Source organism: Kogia breviceps, chromosome 6 (assembly GCF_026419965.1).
Source record: "Kogia breviceps isolate mKogBre1 chromosome 6, mKogBre1 haplotype 1, whole genome shotgun sequence".
NCBI classification, from domain to species: Eukaryota; Metazoa; Chordata; class Mammalia; order Artiodactyla; family Physeteridae; genus Kogia; species Kogia breviceps.
Window position 1 is genome coordinate 134,313,068 of NC_081315.1, and position 15,501 is coordinate 134,328,568.

The window sequence follows — 15,501 nt, forward strand, 5'->3', positions numbered from 1 at the left end:
TCTATGGATTTTTATTTTTATTGATGCTTAGGTAATGTATCCTCAACACTAATACGCTGTCAGTTATATGCATTGCAAATGTCTTCTCACAGACTGTGGGTTGCCTTTTCATTTGACTTATATTAATTTTTATAACAGAAGTTTTACATTTTAACATACTCAAATATACCATTCTTTTCCTTTTTGGCTTGCATTTAAATTTTGATTAAGAAGTACTTCCCTAGCAAAATTTATTAAAGGGAGATTTTTCAGATATTTTTAAATCTGCAAAGCTTTTGATTTTTACATTTACTTATTTAATCCATAAGACCATGTAAATGCCTAAATGTGAAAAGCAAAACTTCACACTTTTTTTTCCCATATATAGGAACAATTCCTAACATGATTGTTTCCCTACTGATTTATAATGCCGCCTCTGTCATGTACTAAACTATACATATATTCTTCCTTCCGTTCTATGTTGCCAAACTCAAGTTCTTGTAAATAACATTGCATTTTATTCTTCTATAGAATTGTTTTCATAAATGACACTTTACCATTTCATGATGCTAGGATTAGATTATCAAGTTTCTCTCACACATACACACACACACTATAGGGGTTTTAATATGAACTCTATTAAGACTGATTTTTAAAATGTGGGAAGACTTATTCTCATTAGAGAATTTAATGTTCCCAACCAACTAAATTTTCCGTTTAGTTCATCTGTATATCTTGTATTTCCTTGCTGAGACTTTCCATTTCCTTGTTGGGAATGTTTTTCATTTGTTTCAAGCTTGTTCATAATTTCTCATTAACGCATTTTATGATGGCTGTTTAAAATTTTGTCACATAATTTTAACATCTCTGTCATCTAAGTGTTGGGTCTACTGATTGTCTTTTTCATTTGAATTGAGATTTTCCTGATTCTTGGCATGATGAGTGACTTTGATAGAAACCTATCAAATAGGTTTTAGATTATTTTAGTTTATTTCCTCTGATACCTTTCTTTTGGGGGAATAAGCTACTGTCTTTTACTGCGAGGTAGAGGTAGAAGTCCAAACTCCCTACTAGGCCTTTCTAGGGTGGGTACAGGTGGGTCCATAGTTTTTTTCCTTTGGTACCTGGCTAGAGTAGAGAGATTGTTCAACGTTTTTTGTCAGGCTTGGCTTCTCCTTTCCTGGTCCTTTGGCTAGAGGGAGAAAGTCTTTTTTGGCACTTTTCTTTTTTGGTCTGTGCCTTGTTGGTATTGTCAGATTGCTGGCTTTTTCTGTTCCAACTCTGGGATATATGGGGCAAAAGAGCAAAAACAAAACTCAAATCAAAGAGTCAAGGGAACCGACCACAAAGTCATTCCTTGGATCCTGACGCACCTAGCCAATCTGCTTTCTTCTCTCCACTCTTCGGTCTTCCTATGTTTGTTTTGTATTTATGTCCTGGGGTTTTAGTTGTTCTTAGCAGGAGGAACAGGAGAAAGCGCTGATCCATCTTCTCACCATTGATTTTTAATAATAATGTTTACTATAACTCAACACCTAGTTAAAACTTTTTTTCTCTTTAGATACTAAGATTATTATTTCTAACATTTTTCAGAACACGTACACTCATAAACGACTTTGGGTATTTGATATCCAGCTGGAATGAGTCTCCCTGCTTCCATGTTTTGCCTCTCTACAAGTCTATTTTCAATACGGCAGTCAGAGTGATCAATCCCATTAAAATATAAATCAGATCATGTCAATCTTCTGTTAAAACCTATTTCTATTTCATCCATAGTAAAAAATCAAAGTCCTCATGATGGCCTACAAGGCCCCATATCACCTTGTTTCCCACTGTCTGTAACATTTCTGACCTCATCTCCTACGACCCTCTTCCTAGTTTACTGTGTTCCAGATATACTAGTGTGAGAAACTGTAAAAGTGGTCCAAAATTCTTCCCTCTCTTATTCACATCTCTGCAACATGATATTGAAAATCTTCCCATCAAAAGGGGTATCTTTTTCCCTATCCTTTGAATTTAGGTTGACCATGTGACTTGCTTTGCCATGAGAAATTACCCAATATTGGGTTGGCCAAAAGGTTCGTTCAGTTTTTTCCATAAGATGGCTTTAGTAACATTTAGTTGTCTTTAACTTCATTTGAAACAATTTTATTAGATTGTATGTGACAGCTGTCATATCGGTGTGCATTTTAAAAAAGACATCAAAATTGGTGAATTTTTGTGTAGCCGTTTTAATATTGAAGACGGAAGAAAAAAGCAACATTTTTGGCATATTATGCTTTACTTATTTCATAAAACGTAAAAAAGGAACACAAAAAAGATTTGTGCAGTGTATGGAGAAGGTGCTGTGACTGATTGAACATGTCAAATGTGGTTTGCAAAGTTTCGTGCTGGAGATTTCTTGCTGGACGATCCTCCACGGTCAGGTAGACCAGTTGAAGTTGATAGCGATCAAATCGAGACATTAAGTGAGAACAATCAATGTTATACTACGCGGGAGATAGCCAAAATACTCAAAATATCCAAACAAGTGTTGAAAATCATTTGCACCAGCTTGGTTATGTTCATCGTTTTGATGTCTGGGTTCCACATAAGTGAAAAACACCTTGACCATATTTCCACATGCGATTCTCTACTTAAAAGTAATGAAAACGTTCCGTTTTTAAAACAAATTGTGACGGGTGATGAAAAGTGGATACTGCACAATAATGTGGAATGGAAGAGATCATGGGGCAAGTGAAATGAACCACCATCAACCACACCAAAGGCCGGTCTTCATCCAAAGAAGGTGATGTTGTGTATATGGTAGGATTGGAAGGGAGTCCTCTATTATGAGCTCCTTCCGGAAAACCAAACGATTAATTCCAATAAGTACTGCTCCCAGTTAGACCAACTGAAAGCAGCACTCGATGAAAAGCGTCCAGAATTAGTCAACAGAAAATGTATAATCTTCCATCAGGATAATGCAAGACTGCATGTTTCTTTGATGACCAGGCAAAAAACGGTTACGGCTTGGCTGGGAAGTTCTGATTCATCCGCCATATTCGCCAGACATTGCATCTTCAGATTTCCATTTATTTCAGTCTTTATAAAATTCTCTTAATGGAATGAATTTCAATTCCCTGGAAGACTGTAAAAGACATCTGGAATAGTTCTTTGCTCAAAAAGATAAAAAGTTTTGGGAAGATGGAATTATGAAGCTGCCTGAAAAATGGCAGAAGGTAGTGGAACAAAAGGGTGAATACGTTGTTCAATAAAGTTATTGGTGAAAATGAAAAATGTGTCTTTTATTTTTATTTAAAAACCAAAGGCACTTTTTGGTCAACCCAATATGATCCAAGAGAGACTTGGAAAGTATCTGTACGTTGGGATTTGCTCTCTTGCTATTCTGGGGAATGGCCAAGTGAAGAAGTAAGATTTGCCTTGTTGACCTGGTGAAGAGACTGCCAATTGCCAGAGAGGTTTATCATCTGCTGCCAACTACCAGACCATCCTGCTAGCAGACTGACCAGCTGGCTAGAGACAAATAGACAAGTTCAGTAGATATCAGCCCTGCAGGCCCAGACCAGAAAACCTGTTCTCTTCTCTCCCAAATCATAATCTAAATAAGTTATTGTTTTGAGTCACCAAGTTTTGCAATGGTTTGTTACTCAGCAATAGATAAGAGGCACCTAGCTTCCTCGCTGTTCCCCAAGCACATTTCCACCTCTGCAATGGCAAGTTCTTTACTCTAGACACTTTCCCTGTATTGCATGGATTATCTGTTCACATGCTTCAAGTCTTTGTTCAAGTCTCAACCTCTTAGGGAGGCTTACTTTGAATACTCTATTAAAAATAAATTGCAACTTCACCACTGCCCCTGGCACTCCAGATCTCTCATCCTGATCTTTTGTTTTGTTTTGTTCTTCTCTAGCACTTATTGCCTCCTAACCTACTGAGATATTGTGTTTATTGTCTGCTTGTTCCTGCTAGATGTAAGTTCCAAAAGGACAGAAGTCTTCAACTGTATTATACATTGATATACCTCAGGTGTAGAGCCTGGCAATAGCAGATGCTCGCTAAATATTTATTAAATAAATGGATTCAATGTTTCAGAGATGTCTGTTAGATCAAGTTGTTAACCACATAAATCACATCTTCTATATCTATCAGTCACTTAAAGAGTTAAAATCCTTACTATGATTATGGACTTGTTCTGCCATGCCTTATATTTCTGTCAGTTTATGCTTTAGGGTCTAGTGTTTTTATCATAAAACAATTTAAAAAGGAAGTTTAAATAAATGTATAACAAAACATTCAACCAAGTTGGCCTTTCTTTTAAACGTCTTAATTAGATAAGATTCACTTTAATTTCTTTAGTAGTACTAAAATTTTATTTAATAATAGCAGTAAACAATAATAACATCCAAGACTAACTTATGGCTAACTATTATGTATTTACTGTTCTAAAACTGCTCTAATTGTCATGTTCAATGAAAAAGTAGACTTTTTCACAGTGGAAAGTGAATAAGAATTTAACTAATAAATATAGCACATCCATATAATAGTATACTATATAATGTTGTGGTTGATAATATTGATATGATATTCATATAATCTATAAGAAAAAACAATTAGGCTATTAGTGTGTATATCATACCCCAATTTTTTTAACTAAAATACTTAAATACATAAACCTAAGTTATACATTTAAAAAGTTAATAATAGTTAACTCTAAATAATGCAATTATGAGATTTTTATTTTCCACTTAAAAAGAGTTGTATAATAAAGAATTTGTCTGGTCTTTGTCTAAGTTTCTAGGATGGAGCATATAAACCCTTGGAATTTCCCAAGTAATAGCAGTATCTTTGTTATTCATGGTAGGCACTTGGGACTACCCCTGAGTTTATGCTAATGAAATGACTCATGGTAGGCCCCATGTAATTAGAGGGTTGAAGCTTTGAGCCACGTGATATATGCCCAACCTCCTCTCAGGGAGGGAAGGAGGTCCGGAGATTAAGTTCAATCAAGTGATCAATGAGTCATTCGATCAGTCATAATACTTAAAATTCAGCTTATTCATATAAGGTTTTGCTCTATGATGCAGTCATTATAAATACCATTTAATTGTAATATAAATTTATTTACATTGAATATAAGTCAAATGCACATAATGAAACCCCAATAAAAACTCAGGACACAGAGGCTTTGGTGAGATTCCTGGTTAGTGAACACACTGCTGGGCCAGGATGTGGACACACCCTGATTCCATGGGCAGAGGACACAGAAGCTCTGCTTTGGGACCTTCCTAGATCTCACCCAGTTAAGTCTCTTCTTTTGGCTGGCTTTGATTTATGTCCTTTATAATAAAATTTTAATCACAAGTATGGTGCTTTCCTGAGTTCTCTGAGCCATTTTCAAGAACTATTGAGCCTGGGGGGTTAGTGAGAACACCACACTTGTCTTCAATTGGTCAGAGGTGTGAGTGCCCTGGGGACCCCTGAACTTGTGGCTGGCATCTGAGTGAGTGTAGTCACATTGGGGATTGTGCTCTTAACCTGTGGAGTCTGTAATAACTTACTGTCAGAACTGTACTGCAATTTGATATATTTTCATACTATCTGAAGTATTTTTATAATGAACTTCCATTACTATTACAATTTAAAAAGCTACTTCTATTTTAAAAAAAAGAGGAAGAAGATATTGCAATTAAATAAATCATTAGTATTTTAAATTGCAAAATCAATAACTTTGAAAGAAATAAGAACTAAATAAGCCAACAAGTAAAAATGTCTAGGGGAAAAGAAGGTAAATTTATTAAATTAAATTTAAAAGTTCATGAAGGTAATAAGATAAAAATATAAAAACTGGTGTATAAAATTTTGTAAAATAAAAAATAATTTCGTGGGGCTTCCCTGGTGGCGCAGTGGTTGAGAGTCCGCCTGCCGATGCAGGGGACATGGATTCGTGCCCTGGTCCGGGAAGATCCCACATGCAGCGGAGCGGCTGGGCCCGTGAGCCATGGCTGCTGAGCCTGCGCGTCCGGAGCCTGTGCTCCGCAACACGGGAGAGGCCAAGACAGTGAGAGGCCCACGTACCACAAAAAAAAAAATAAATAAAATAATAAATAAATTAATTAATTAAATTAAATAAAAATAATTTCGTGAAATAGGTTTTCCTTTAAAACAAAACCAATATAATGCATTTGCAGGGCAAAAATACATGATGGTAGGAAAAATAAATAGCAAGGTTCATTTAACAAACAGTAACTTACAATTTTTGTAAAATATAAATTTACATTACAATTTAAAGATATTTCTACATGACAGAAGCACAGCAACAATCTTATATGACTAAGCTTCTGAATTTTAAGTATTATGACTAAGGGGAATGAAATGTGAAAAAATTTTTTTTTGTCATTTAGAGTTTTTTCCTGTGAAGTCTATTGACACAATGATTTTTAAACCACTGGACCATAATATAGACGTACAGTATTAAGTTGCCTGGTTTTTAAAAACCCCTTATTGGCTGCCTTCTCTTCCCCTTCCCTATCTCACTTCCCCACTCCTCTCCTGGTATTACCTCTACTGGTATTACCTCTAAATAAACTACATGATTTCAAACTCTTAGGGTCTGCTTATGGGAGAATCCAAAGAAAGGTATGTGTAGAAAAAATTTTTAAGAGGACTGATTTTCTTTCTTTCTTTCTTTCTTTTTTGAGCTCTAAAATCCATATAAACATTTATTCTGCCCCTGCCTGGGGGTGGGGAAGAGGGGATCTGGGAAATGGGGATCTGTGGGCCATTACAGACAGCCCCCGGAGGAGGGCGGGGCTCTGGTGGGAAGACAGTGTCCAGAGGCCAATGGCCCCTGGGGTGTCTAGAAGGCAAGGCCCTGGGGGCTGATGGAGGGGCTGGCTTGGTTCCCAGAAGTCCCAGGAAGAGGACTGATTTTCTTCCATAAGCACTGGTTTTGCCATCATGGAACAGCCCTTCACATATATGTATTATAGTTGTTGCCTGACTAATAGTCTTGATTTCAGTTTCTTCTTGTCCCAAAAGATCATGCACACAAGAAGCTACTGACAGCAGCTTAAAAGGGAGGAAAAAAAAAAAAAACATTCATGGGAAAAATTATGATACCAGTGCTTCCCCTGAAGAAAAGTAATTATGAATAAAATAACAAAAATCATTTTTGAAAATACCTAAGTTGTTTTCGGAGTTGCTCAATTTCCACATTTTGTTCAGTTACTGTTTTCAAAAAGTGTTGATTAGTCTGCCAAAAGAAAAAAAATAGAAACTCAGTATCAGAACATTTAAAACTGTATCTTTAAAGACTAACTACAGGGTATATGAGTAGAAAAAAATGAAGTCATGATAATTAGATTTTTTTAATGATAAAATATAACCCTGGCCATCTTTCCCTGCTTTCACTACTTCAGTGGACACCTGCTTCACTTCAAACTACCTGCATTTGCATTTCTGTGTCTTCTGGCTTTTTCTGGCCTTCTGAGCCTCCTTTGCTCACCAAACTATGCAGAAGGCTATATAGGTGGTGTAGAATTCATGGCCCCAGCCTGTTCTGTAAGAGCCCCAAAACAATGACCAAATGGAATTGGTGGGTAAAAATCCCCAACTCCCATGCCCCATGGTGGAATAACTGAGGCTGTTTCTTTACTGGCTTCCACAGTTCAGCAGTGGGATTAAGTTTCAGTGTTAATTTGCTTGACTGTTAAAAACCCTTTATTGGCTGCCTTCTCTTCCCTTCCTACCCTTGTTTCTCCACTCCCCTACTGGTTTTTCATGGTATTATCTCCCAAATAAATGACATGCTCTGGAACCCTTTCCTCAGGGTCTGCTAATGCTAAAGTTAAGTTATGAAGCAGTCTTCCAACTGTAGAATAAAATTTTCTAAGGGAATTGATTATCTTCTGTAAGTGCTGGTTTTACCCCCAACTTCATTGACTTAATATTTTTAATACACTTTTCTATTTCCCTTTACTTGGGATGTCCTCATTCAGCCAGAATTCATCCTTGCATAACCTGTGTGGTCACTCTAAGGCAAAACTGATTGCTTCCTTTTTGCATTTTGCTAAAACCTTACATATACTTTTACAATGCACATTACACTGTATTTAAGTACTGTGTTTAAAGCCTACGTATATTCCTGGCTACAACATGCGCCTGTTTTCGAAGACCAGCTGCACCCAGAATTCCCAGCATCTAGCCCATGATTCAGTACATTCTAAGCACTTATACCTTTGAGGAATGAATGAGTGAATGAATGAATGCTTTAACTGAGACATGAAAGAGAATCTGAGGACTGCATCTTTATCTTTATCTCGGGAAGTAAACTACTCCAGAACAGAATTTAGTATTCAATTCACAGACTACAATTTAAGAGACCAATTATGGCATGCAGAGAAAGAAGGATATAATAATGAAAGGTAGGTAAATTACACCACACCAGAAAAGTTAAAACAAAACAAAAAACTGTAACACTGGGCATGAGTTACAACAGACATATGATTATATGCAAAAAACTGAAGGGTTGACTTAAAAAAGAATTGAGCTCGTTCTATGTTACTCCCAAAGATTAAACCATATGTCAGTGGGAGGAAGCCTGGTAAGAGAGATTTTAGCTTTCTAATAATCAGAGTTCAAAGGAACAGGCTCTTTGGGGAAATGACAAGATCTCTTGCAGGAGATATTCAAAGCAGAGGCTAGAGGATCATCTAAACTGTAAAGCATTTAATAGAAGGATGCCTGTATCACTTGAGGGAAAGAATGATCTTTAATATCATTTCAAATTCTCCTGTAAAGCTATCTCAACGACTTCAGGCCAAATTGATTCCCTTTTATAATGTTTATAATGTACCACTCATGTTTTACTATATATAGTCTTGGAACTGGCATAATTAATGCTTGTGTTTTTTATTATTTGGGAGCACCTTAAAGGTAGATTATGTAGAGTAATTAGCAGAAGTATAAATTAGAATCGTGAATTTTAAGAAGCTGGTGTTGGGAACAAACACACATAACTTGCTAGCAAGCCTAGTAAGAGCTCAACAACTGCATCTGAATACGGCTTTATGATGCTCTGTATTCATGGTCACAAAAAAATTATATACTATGTCAATACTATAGAATCTGGAGATTCATAAAGATCCAGAGAATCCCTTTCAATCATCTATCTTAGCGCCTTATTCACCGATTATTTCATATGTCATTTCTGTTTTTCCAACTAGACAGGGGCTTTGTGGATAGATGCACATTTCTTTTGCAACTAGAGAAACTATAGCAGTAGAAGGAACTTAGTATGCAATTAACAAATATTTTTGAGTTATTTTATAGAGATGAGTAAATCTCAAGAAAAACATGATTTCAGTAGAGAGAATTTCTAGGAAATGTAAACTCTTATTGCATCTACAGTAAAAATAAATAAATATAAACTTGTATTTTTAGGTACCATTCGGGTCAGGGCATTTCACCTTCTGCATGTCACTAAAGTACATTGGTTATAAAAGATTTTATTTACTTGTTATATACTCATCAATTTATTGTACATCTATAGGAGCCTATTCATTTCATGAGATGATTAATGTAATCAGAATACTTTTTAATGGAAATTAATTGATTTTGACTCAAACTTGCTCCTATGACCATGCTCTGAATGCTCTTTGAGACTTACAAAATCTTTACTATCACTTAAACCTCCTTTACACTTAGTAGAGTCATGTTTAATACGTTAACGATTGATACATTAAGAAAAACTCAAGTCTTAAAAATTTCTCTTAGCCAATTTCCTCCATTTTAACAACCAGGGTAGTCTTTTCTTCGCTCTTTATAACACAGTGCTTAATCCAACTTGTCACTTTCTTATCACTTTTATTGCATCTATAGCTGCTTACTCTTAGTTTTGGCCTAAAACTATGAATGCCTTAGAAATTTTTAAAGTATGTCCTGTAAATATTCAAATATGTTTTTCTATGACTTACATCAGAATGATTTGGGGTTGTAAATAATAAAATATGGGCCCTGTGGTACAAAATACCAAAGGATTATATAATCTGTACAATTTTAGGAAATACTGAAAAAAAGAATAAACAATTGTTATGGTAGGTTAAACTATTAATGTCATGTAGAAACAGAATTTCTTAATTATGGAAATCAGTCATCATTTTATTTTGGAGTACTTTAATACTATTTTAAAACTCTAAGAAATATATTATCAAAAATTATAAGTGATTAGAAATTCCAAATGTTAACATAAGTAAAATAAGGAGAAATTTATTTAATAATTTTTTACATGGTTAAAGGAGAAAGTTTTTTTAAGTACAATAAAATTGGATAAACTTACTTTTCATGGCACAACTCCACTCTTAAACAAAGACATTTTTATTAGGTACTACCCTGCTAATTCTGAATTAGCAGGGAAACTAAGCAAAATGAAGAAAGGAAAGAGAAGAATGACCTGGGATATCATAATCCTATTACTCAACAATGAGGTGAAATAAAATTCCAAGAAGGAAAAGAAGAGAATAAGAAAATAAAAGTGAGAGGTGGGGAGAAAGGTAAAGAGCAGAACTGGGAAGGCTAATTGTATTTCTTTTGGGAAAAAATTAAAGGGAAATTTAGGTGTAGCAATTTAGGTGAGTGGTGGTCAATCAACTAACAAATGATTCTTAGTGTTTTATTGTTTTTAAGGATTCGGGTTACCATTTGTCTAAAAGTTCCACCATTCTTAGTGTATACCTAACTATGTTCTAGATGAAATACTAAGAACAAAGCATGAGTCCTACTCTTGAGGAGCTCACAGTCGAGATTACTCTCAGGAAATCTTACCAAGGACTCTAAGAGTATTTTCAGATTAGGATATATTTCAGATAGATGTTAGCTTTAAATCTCTGGAAACTAGTGTGAACCCTCATGTCATGCTGCTCAATGTGAAAGAAAAAGACAGATAAAAAGAAAAGGGTACTGCTTACCTATTTTAATTTCAAGTATTTTTTTCTTGTTGATTTGCCTTAGCAAAAATAAACATTATTACTTATAGTGACAACTTCTAGTTTATATAACAAGTGCATTAAATGGATATTTTCACCTACCATTTCTGTGTTCTCATTAGTAACATGAAGTTGCTTGGTCAGTTGCTGAAAATTGGTCAGCTGATCCTGTAGTAGGAAGAGGGAATACATAAACAGCATTTTGTTTGCAACCCATATTTAAAATTAAACTGACATCAGTTATTTCTTCTCACAAGTACTGTGCGAATTAACAATTGAAGAAATAAAAAGATAAAATTTTTTTAATGATTACAAAATTAAATAAGGTGGCAATGTGGAAACTAATGTAGCTATTTATGTTTTATGTGAAATCATTATTTTTAGAAATCAATCCATTAGTAGATAGATATGCTAGAGAGACCTTACCCAGTATTGAAAACCCATATTCAAACCTATTCAAAACCTACAGTACAAACCACAGCACAGGAGCTATTGTGCCTTTCCTCCTTCTTTAAAATTCTCATGGCTTAAATGCCCCACAAGTTTTAAATTTTTTCATTATCTGTTATGATCAGATTAAACATCATATGTCAGATGACAGAATTCAAGATTGATGGATAACTAGGGAAATAAGGACAGAGTATTATTTGTTAAGTCGTATACAAAAACAAACAGACAAACACAAAAAACCCCTAACTGCAGGGACTTCCCTGGTGGCCCAGGAGTTAAGAATCCGCCTTCCAATGCAGGGGACATGGGTTCAATCCCTGGTTGGGGAACTAAGACCCCACTTGCTGCGAGGTGCAGCAAAAGAAAAAAAAGGAAAGAAAAAATCCCTAATTGCAAAGTTATAGCATAAGAATGATCTTATTCACGTGGAAAAAAAAAATTCCTAAACCCAATGGCTTAGTTGATTGACCTAATGAAGAAACAGCCTTAAAAGAACAAACTTATATTAGATATGGTTTCCAGATCTCAGAGGTAAGTGTTATGGCACAGATTATATGTAGATTATTTTCAAACCAGGGCATGTATAGAAAAATCATTTTGTAAACTGCAAAGCATCATTAAGTATTATTATGACTTCTTGAGGTAGAAATTCCTAGTTACAGTGATAATAGGAACAGTCATAAACTGGAATTGAAAAGTCTATAAATGAGAGTTGAAGAGAGGCATGATAACCAGTATATTTAAACAGCTGCCTTCTCCAAAGTCCACAGGAAAGGAATCAGAATTGGAATTACTCCATAGCTTTCAATATACCTATAGCAGAAAAAGAATCAGTGGAAAGATAAGGGAGGTAGATTTTCCAATGGAATGGATGGTCTTGTGAGATAGTAAGTTCTTGTCAACAGAGGTATAAAGCAAAAGCTATATGTCCACTTTAAAAGCATATAAAATGATTCTTGCTTTGGATAGAAAGAAGTCCTTAATAACCATTAAGAGCCTTCCTATTGTAAAATCCTATTCTGCTTCATTTATGTTAGACAAACTTCACAGTTTAGTAAAAGGTCACATTTAAGGTTGTTAACATTTTCATTTCAAAAGTGTTGTCATCAGGCTTCTTCACTGTCCATGGTCTAATGATCAGTCTTTGTCTTTTGTAACCAGGTAAACAAATCAAGAATATAAAAGTTTTGGACATCCATTTATACATAATAATCTTAGAGTTGTTTATTAGCACTAAATACAGCTTTCGTTGCTAATCACGTATATAAAACCCTATGTACACTAGGCACTGTTTTGATTATCTTATGTGTTCAAAAGATTTCTAACCACTGAAGATAAATTTACTGCCAACATAAATAACACAGTAGAGACTTAGGCATTCTTCTCCAAAACTGAGTTTCTCCAGAATGCAACTTCTTACTGATATACAAGAAAACCATGAAATCCAAGATTACCTTTTGCTTTTGACTTTCAACTACATGAATCTGGGCCTCAGTCATATGTTCCTGGTAAAGTTTCTGTAGTCTGTCCAGCTCCTGAGAAACAATCTGCCAGAGTTCTACAGCCTGAGTTTTTTCCTATAAAAGAAAAACATTTCAGAACTCATTAAATTATTAGCAGGCTACTGCACAGTATAAATGAATCATATCCTTTTACAGAATGAGTTCTTGTATATAAAGTCACAAAATAAAAATAGAACTTATCTAAGATCATATAGTTGTAATATTTTTGATGATATAAAGTTGTAAATAAAATTATTTAGAGGGACTTCCCTGGTGGCACAGTGGTTAAGAATCTGCCTGCCAATGCAGGTGATGCGGGTTTGAGACCTGGTCCGGGAAGATCCCACATACCGCGAAGCAACTAAGCCCATGCGCCACAACTACTGAGCCTGTGCTCTAGAGCCCACGAGCCAAAACTACTGGAGCCTGTGCACCTGGAGCTCATGCTCCGTAATGGGAGAGGCCACTGCAATGAGGAGCCCACGCACCACAATGAGGAGTAGCCCCAGCTCGCTGCAACTAGAGAAAGCCCGTGGGCAGCAATGAAGACCCAACGCAGAAAATAAATAAATAAATAAATAAATAAATTTTAAAAATTATTTAGAGAATAAACCTAAAGATGAAAATTCCTTACTTTGAAATTTTCTTTTTATTCAAATTTAATAGCTAAAATTAAAACCCTTCAATCACTTTCTTGTTCCAGAAAGTGTAAGCCATAGGAATTACTGATGAAAACTGTCCCTAGTAAAGTACAAGAGGTTTTTTTCTGACTGCAAAAGTAATAAATGTTTATCATAGAAAATTAGGAAAGTACAGAAAAATAGAGAAAATAAAATTACCTAATATTTTTTAGCACCTGATAATAAATACTGCTAACATCTGGATATAAACATCTTTATGAATGTTGGATGTAGTCTTGTTTATAAATGTGATTTGGGGGGTTGAATTTCGTGTATTTTTTCTTTAAAAAAACTGGGAAACACATAGTGTGCTCTTTGTATTGTCTATTTTTCACCTGGAATTTTATAATGAGAATTTTTTCAGGTCATTAACTATTTTTTCAATATAGTAATTCTCAAAAGTGATATGGGGACACTTGACGACAAAATTTTGTTCATAATAATATGAAGACATTATTTGCCTTTTTCACTCTCATTCTCTCATGAGTGTACAGTACAGTTTTCCAAAGTTTATATGATGTATTGTGTGATGTTGTCATTGCTCTGAGGGCTACTAAAATGCAATCTTATGCTCCCATTTGTTTCTAAAAATGTCTTGGTTTTAATTAGTAATATGATAAATACCCCCCCAACACACAAAAAAACTCTTTGGAGTCCTCAATAATTTTAAAGCATACTGAAGAGGGGTCCTGAAACCAAAAAGGTTGAGAAACTTTAAGCTAGCATATAAAAAGCATTATTCTCTCTTTTTTTCTTTTTTGCATGTACTTTTTAAAAATTGAAGTATAGTTACCTCAGCAAGCTGTTGATAGAATCAAGAAGATACCTTCATCTATTTGTCCCTAAAGCCCAAGCTTTTAAATCCCAGGTCAGAGCTAATTCTCTCAGTTTTAGTAAGTAGGTAAGAAGGTGTAGTGAAAGGATATGCATTTTTGGAACATAATGAATATACATTTCAAATAAATATACATTTATAAGCTTTAAGGAAACTATTTCTGAGGCATAACATGCATTCAGAAACATACAAATCATAAATTGGTACAGTGAGTGCAACCATGTAACCAGCACCCTGTTCAAGAAAGAGAACATTACCAGCAGCTAGAAGCCAGTTGCCCCTTTCTTACAGATACTGCAATCCTCCCAAAATAACCTTTATCCTGACTTTTAAAATTATCGATTAGTTTTGCCTAAAATGTATGTAGCTTAAAAATATGTGGACAAAAGCAGAATCTGGAGCCAGAATTTGGGTTGGATTTCTAATTCTGGCTGAATGACCCTGTACAATTCATTTTATTTCCTTAAGACTGCTTTCTTTTCAATAGAATAGTCATTAAAATGCCTCATAACTCAAAAGACTGCAGTTTCCCAAACGTGCCTGATGGTAAGAGTCATCTGGACTACGAAGAAAGCCCAGATTCTCCTAAGCCAGTGGTTCTCAAAGGACTAGCATCAATACCCTAGAACCTGTTAGAAATGTAAGTTATTGAGCCATATCCTAGACTTCTTGAATCAAACACTTGGGGGAGGGGGTGACAATCTATTTCAGGTGATTACGATACACACCAAAATTTGAGAACCACTGTACTAATTAATGTATAACGCATCATTTGGAAAAAACACAATTTAAGTGATTCCACATTTTTAGGCTTTTAAACTACTTCCAATTCACTATCAAAACATTACTATAATGAATATATTTATTCATATATTTTTATATACTGTTTCTTAGGACAGATTTCTAGAATCTATGTGATATCACCATCTAATTAATTGGTTAAAGGATATGAACATTTCTAGGGCTCTTACTGCCAAACTGTCCTCCAGAAAGATTTTTACAAATCACACTATTACAGAAGAACAAAATACTCCAAACTAAAAATATTTAGTTAGGTACTTGATATTGTA

The 15,501-nt window shown here is 34.9% G+C and overlaps 1 protein-coding gene across 4 annotated transcripts in view; it reads right to left on the reverse strand.

Moving 5' to 3' along the window:
• Positions 1-15,501, reverse strand: part of SCLT1 (sodium channel and clathrin linker 1) — a 232,377-nt gene that overhangs the window by 133,618 nt on the left and 83,258 nt on the right. For all 4 annotated transcript variants that reach the window (XM_067036667.1, XM_067036666.1, XM_067036668.1 and 1 more), the window contains exons 7-9: positions 12,869-12,991; positions 11,067-11,132; positions 7,164-7,234 (exon numbers count right to left, since the gene is read on the reverse strand). In XM_067036667.1, coding sequence (XP_066892768.1) covers positions 7,164-7,234; positions 11,067-11,132; positions 12,869-12,991 — 260 coding nt within the window. The remainder of the gene's footprint in view (positions 1-7,163; positions 7,235-11,066; positions 11,133-12,868; positions 12,992-15,501) is intronic.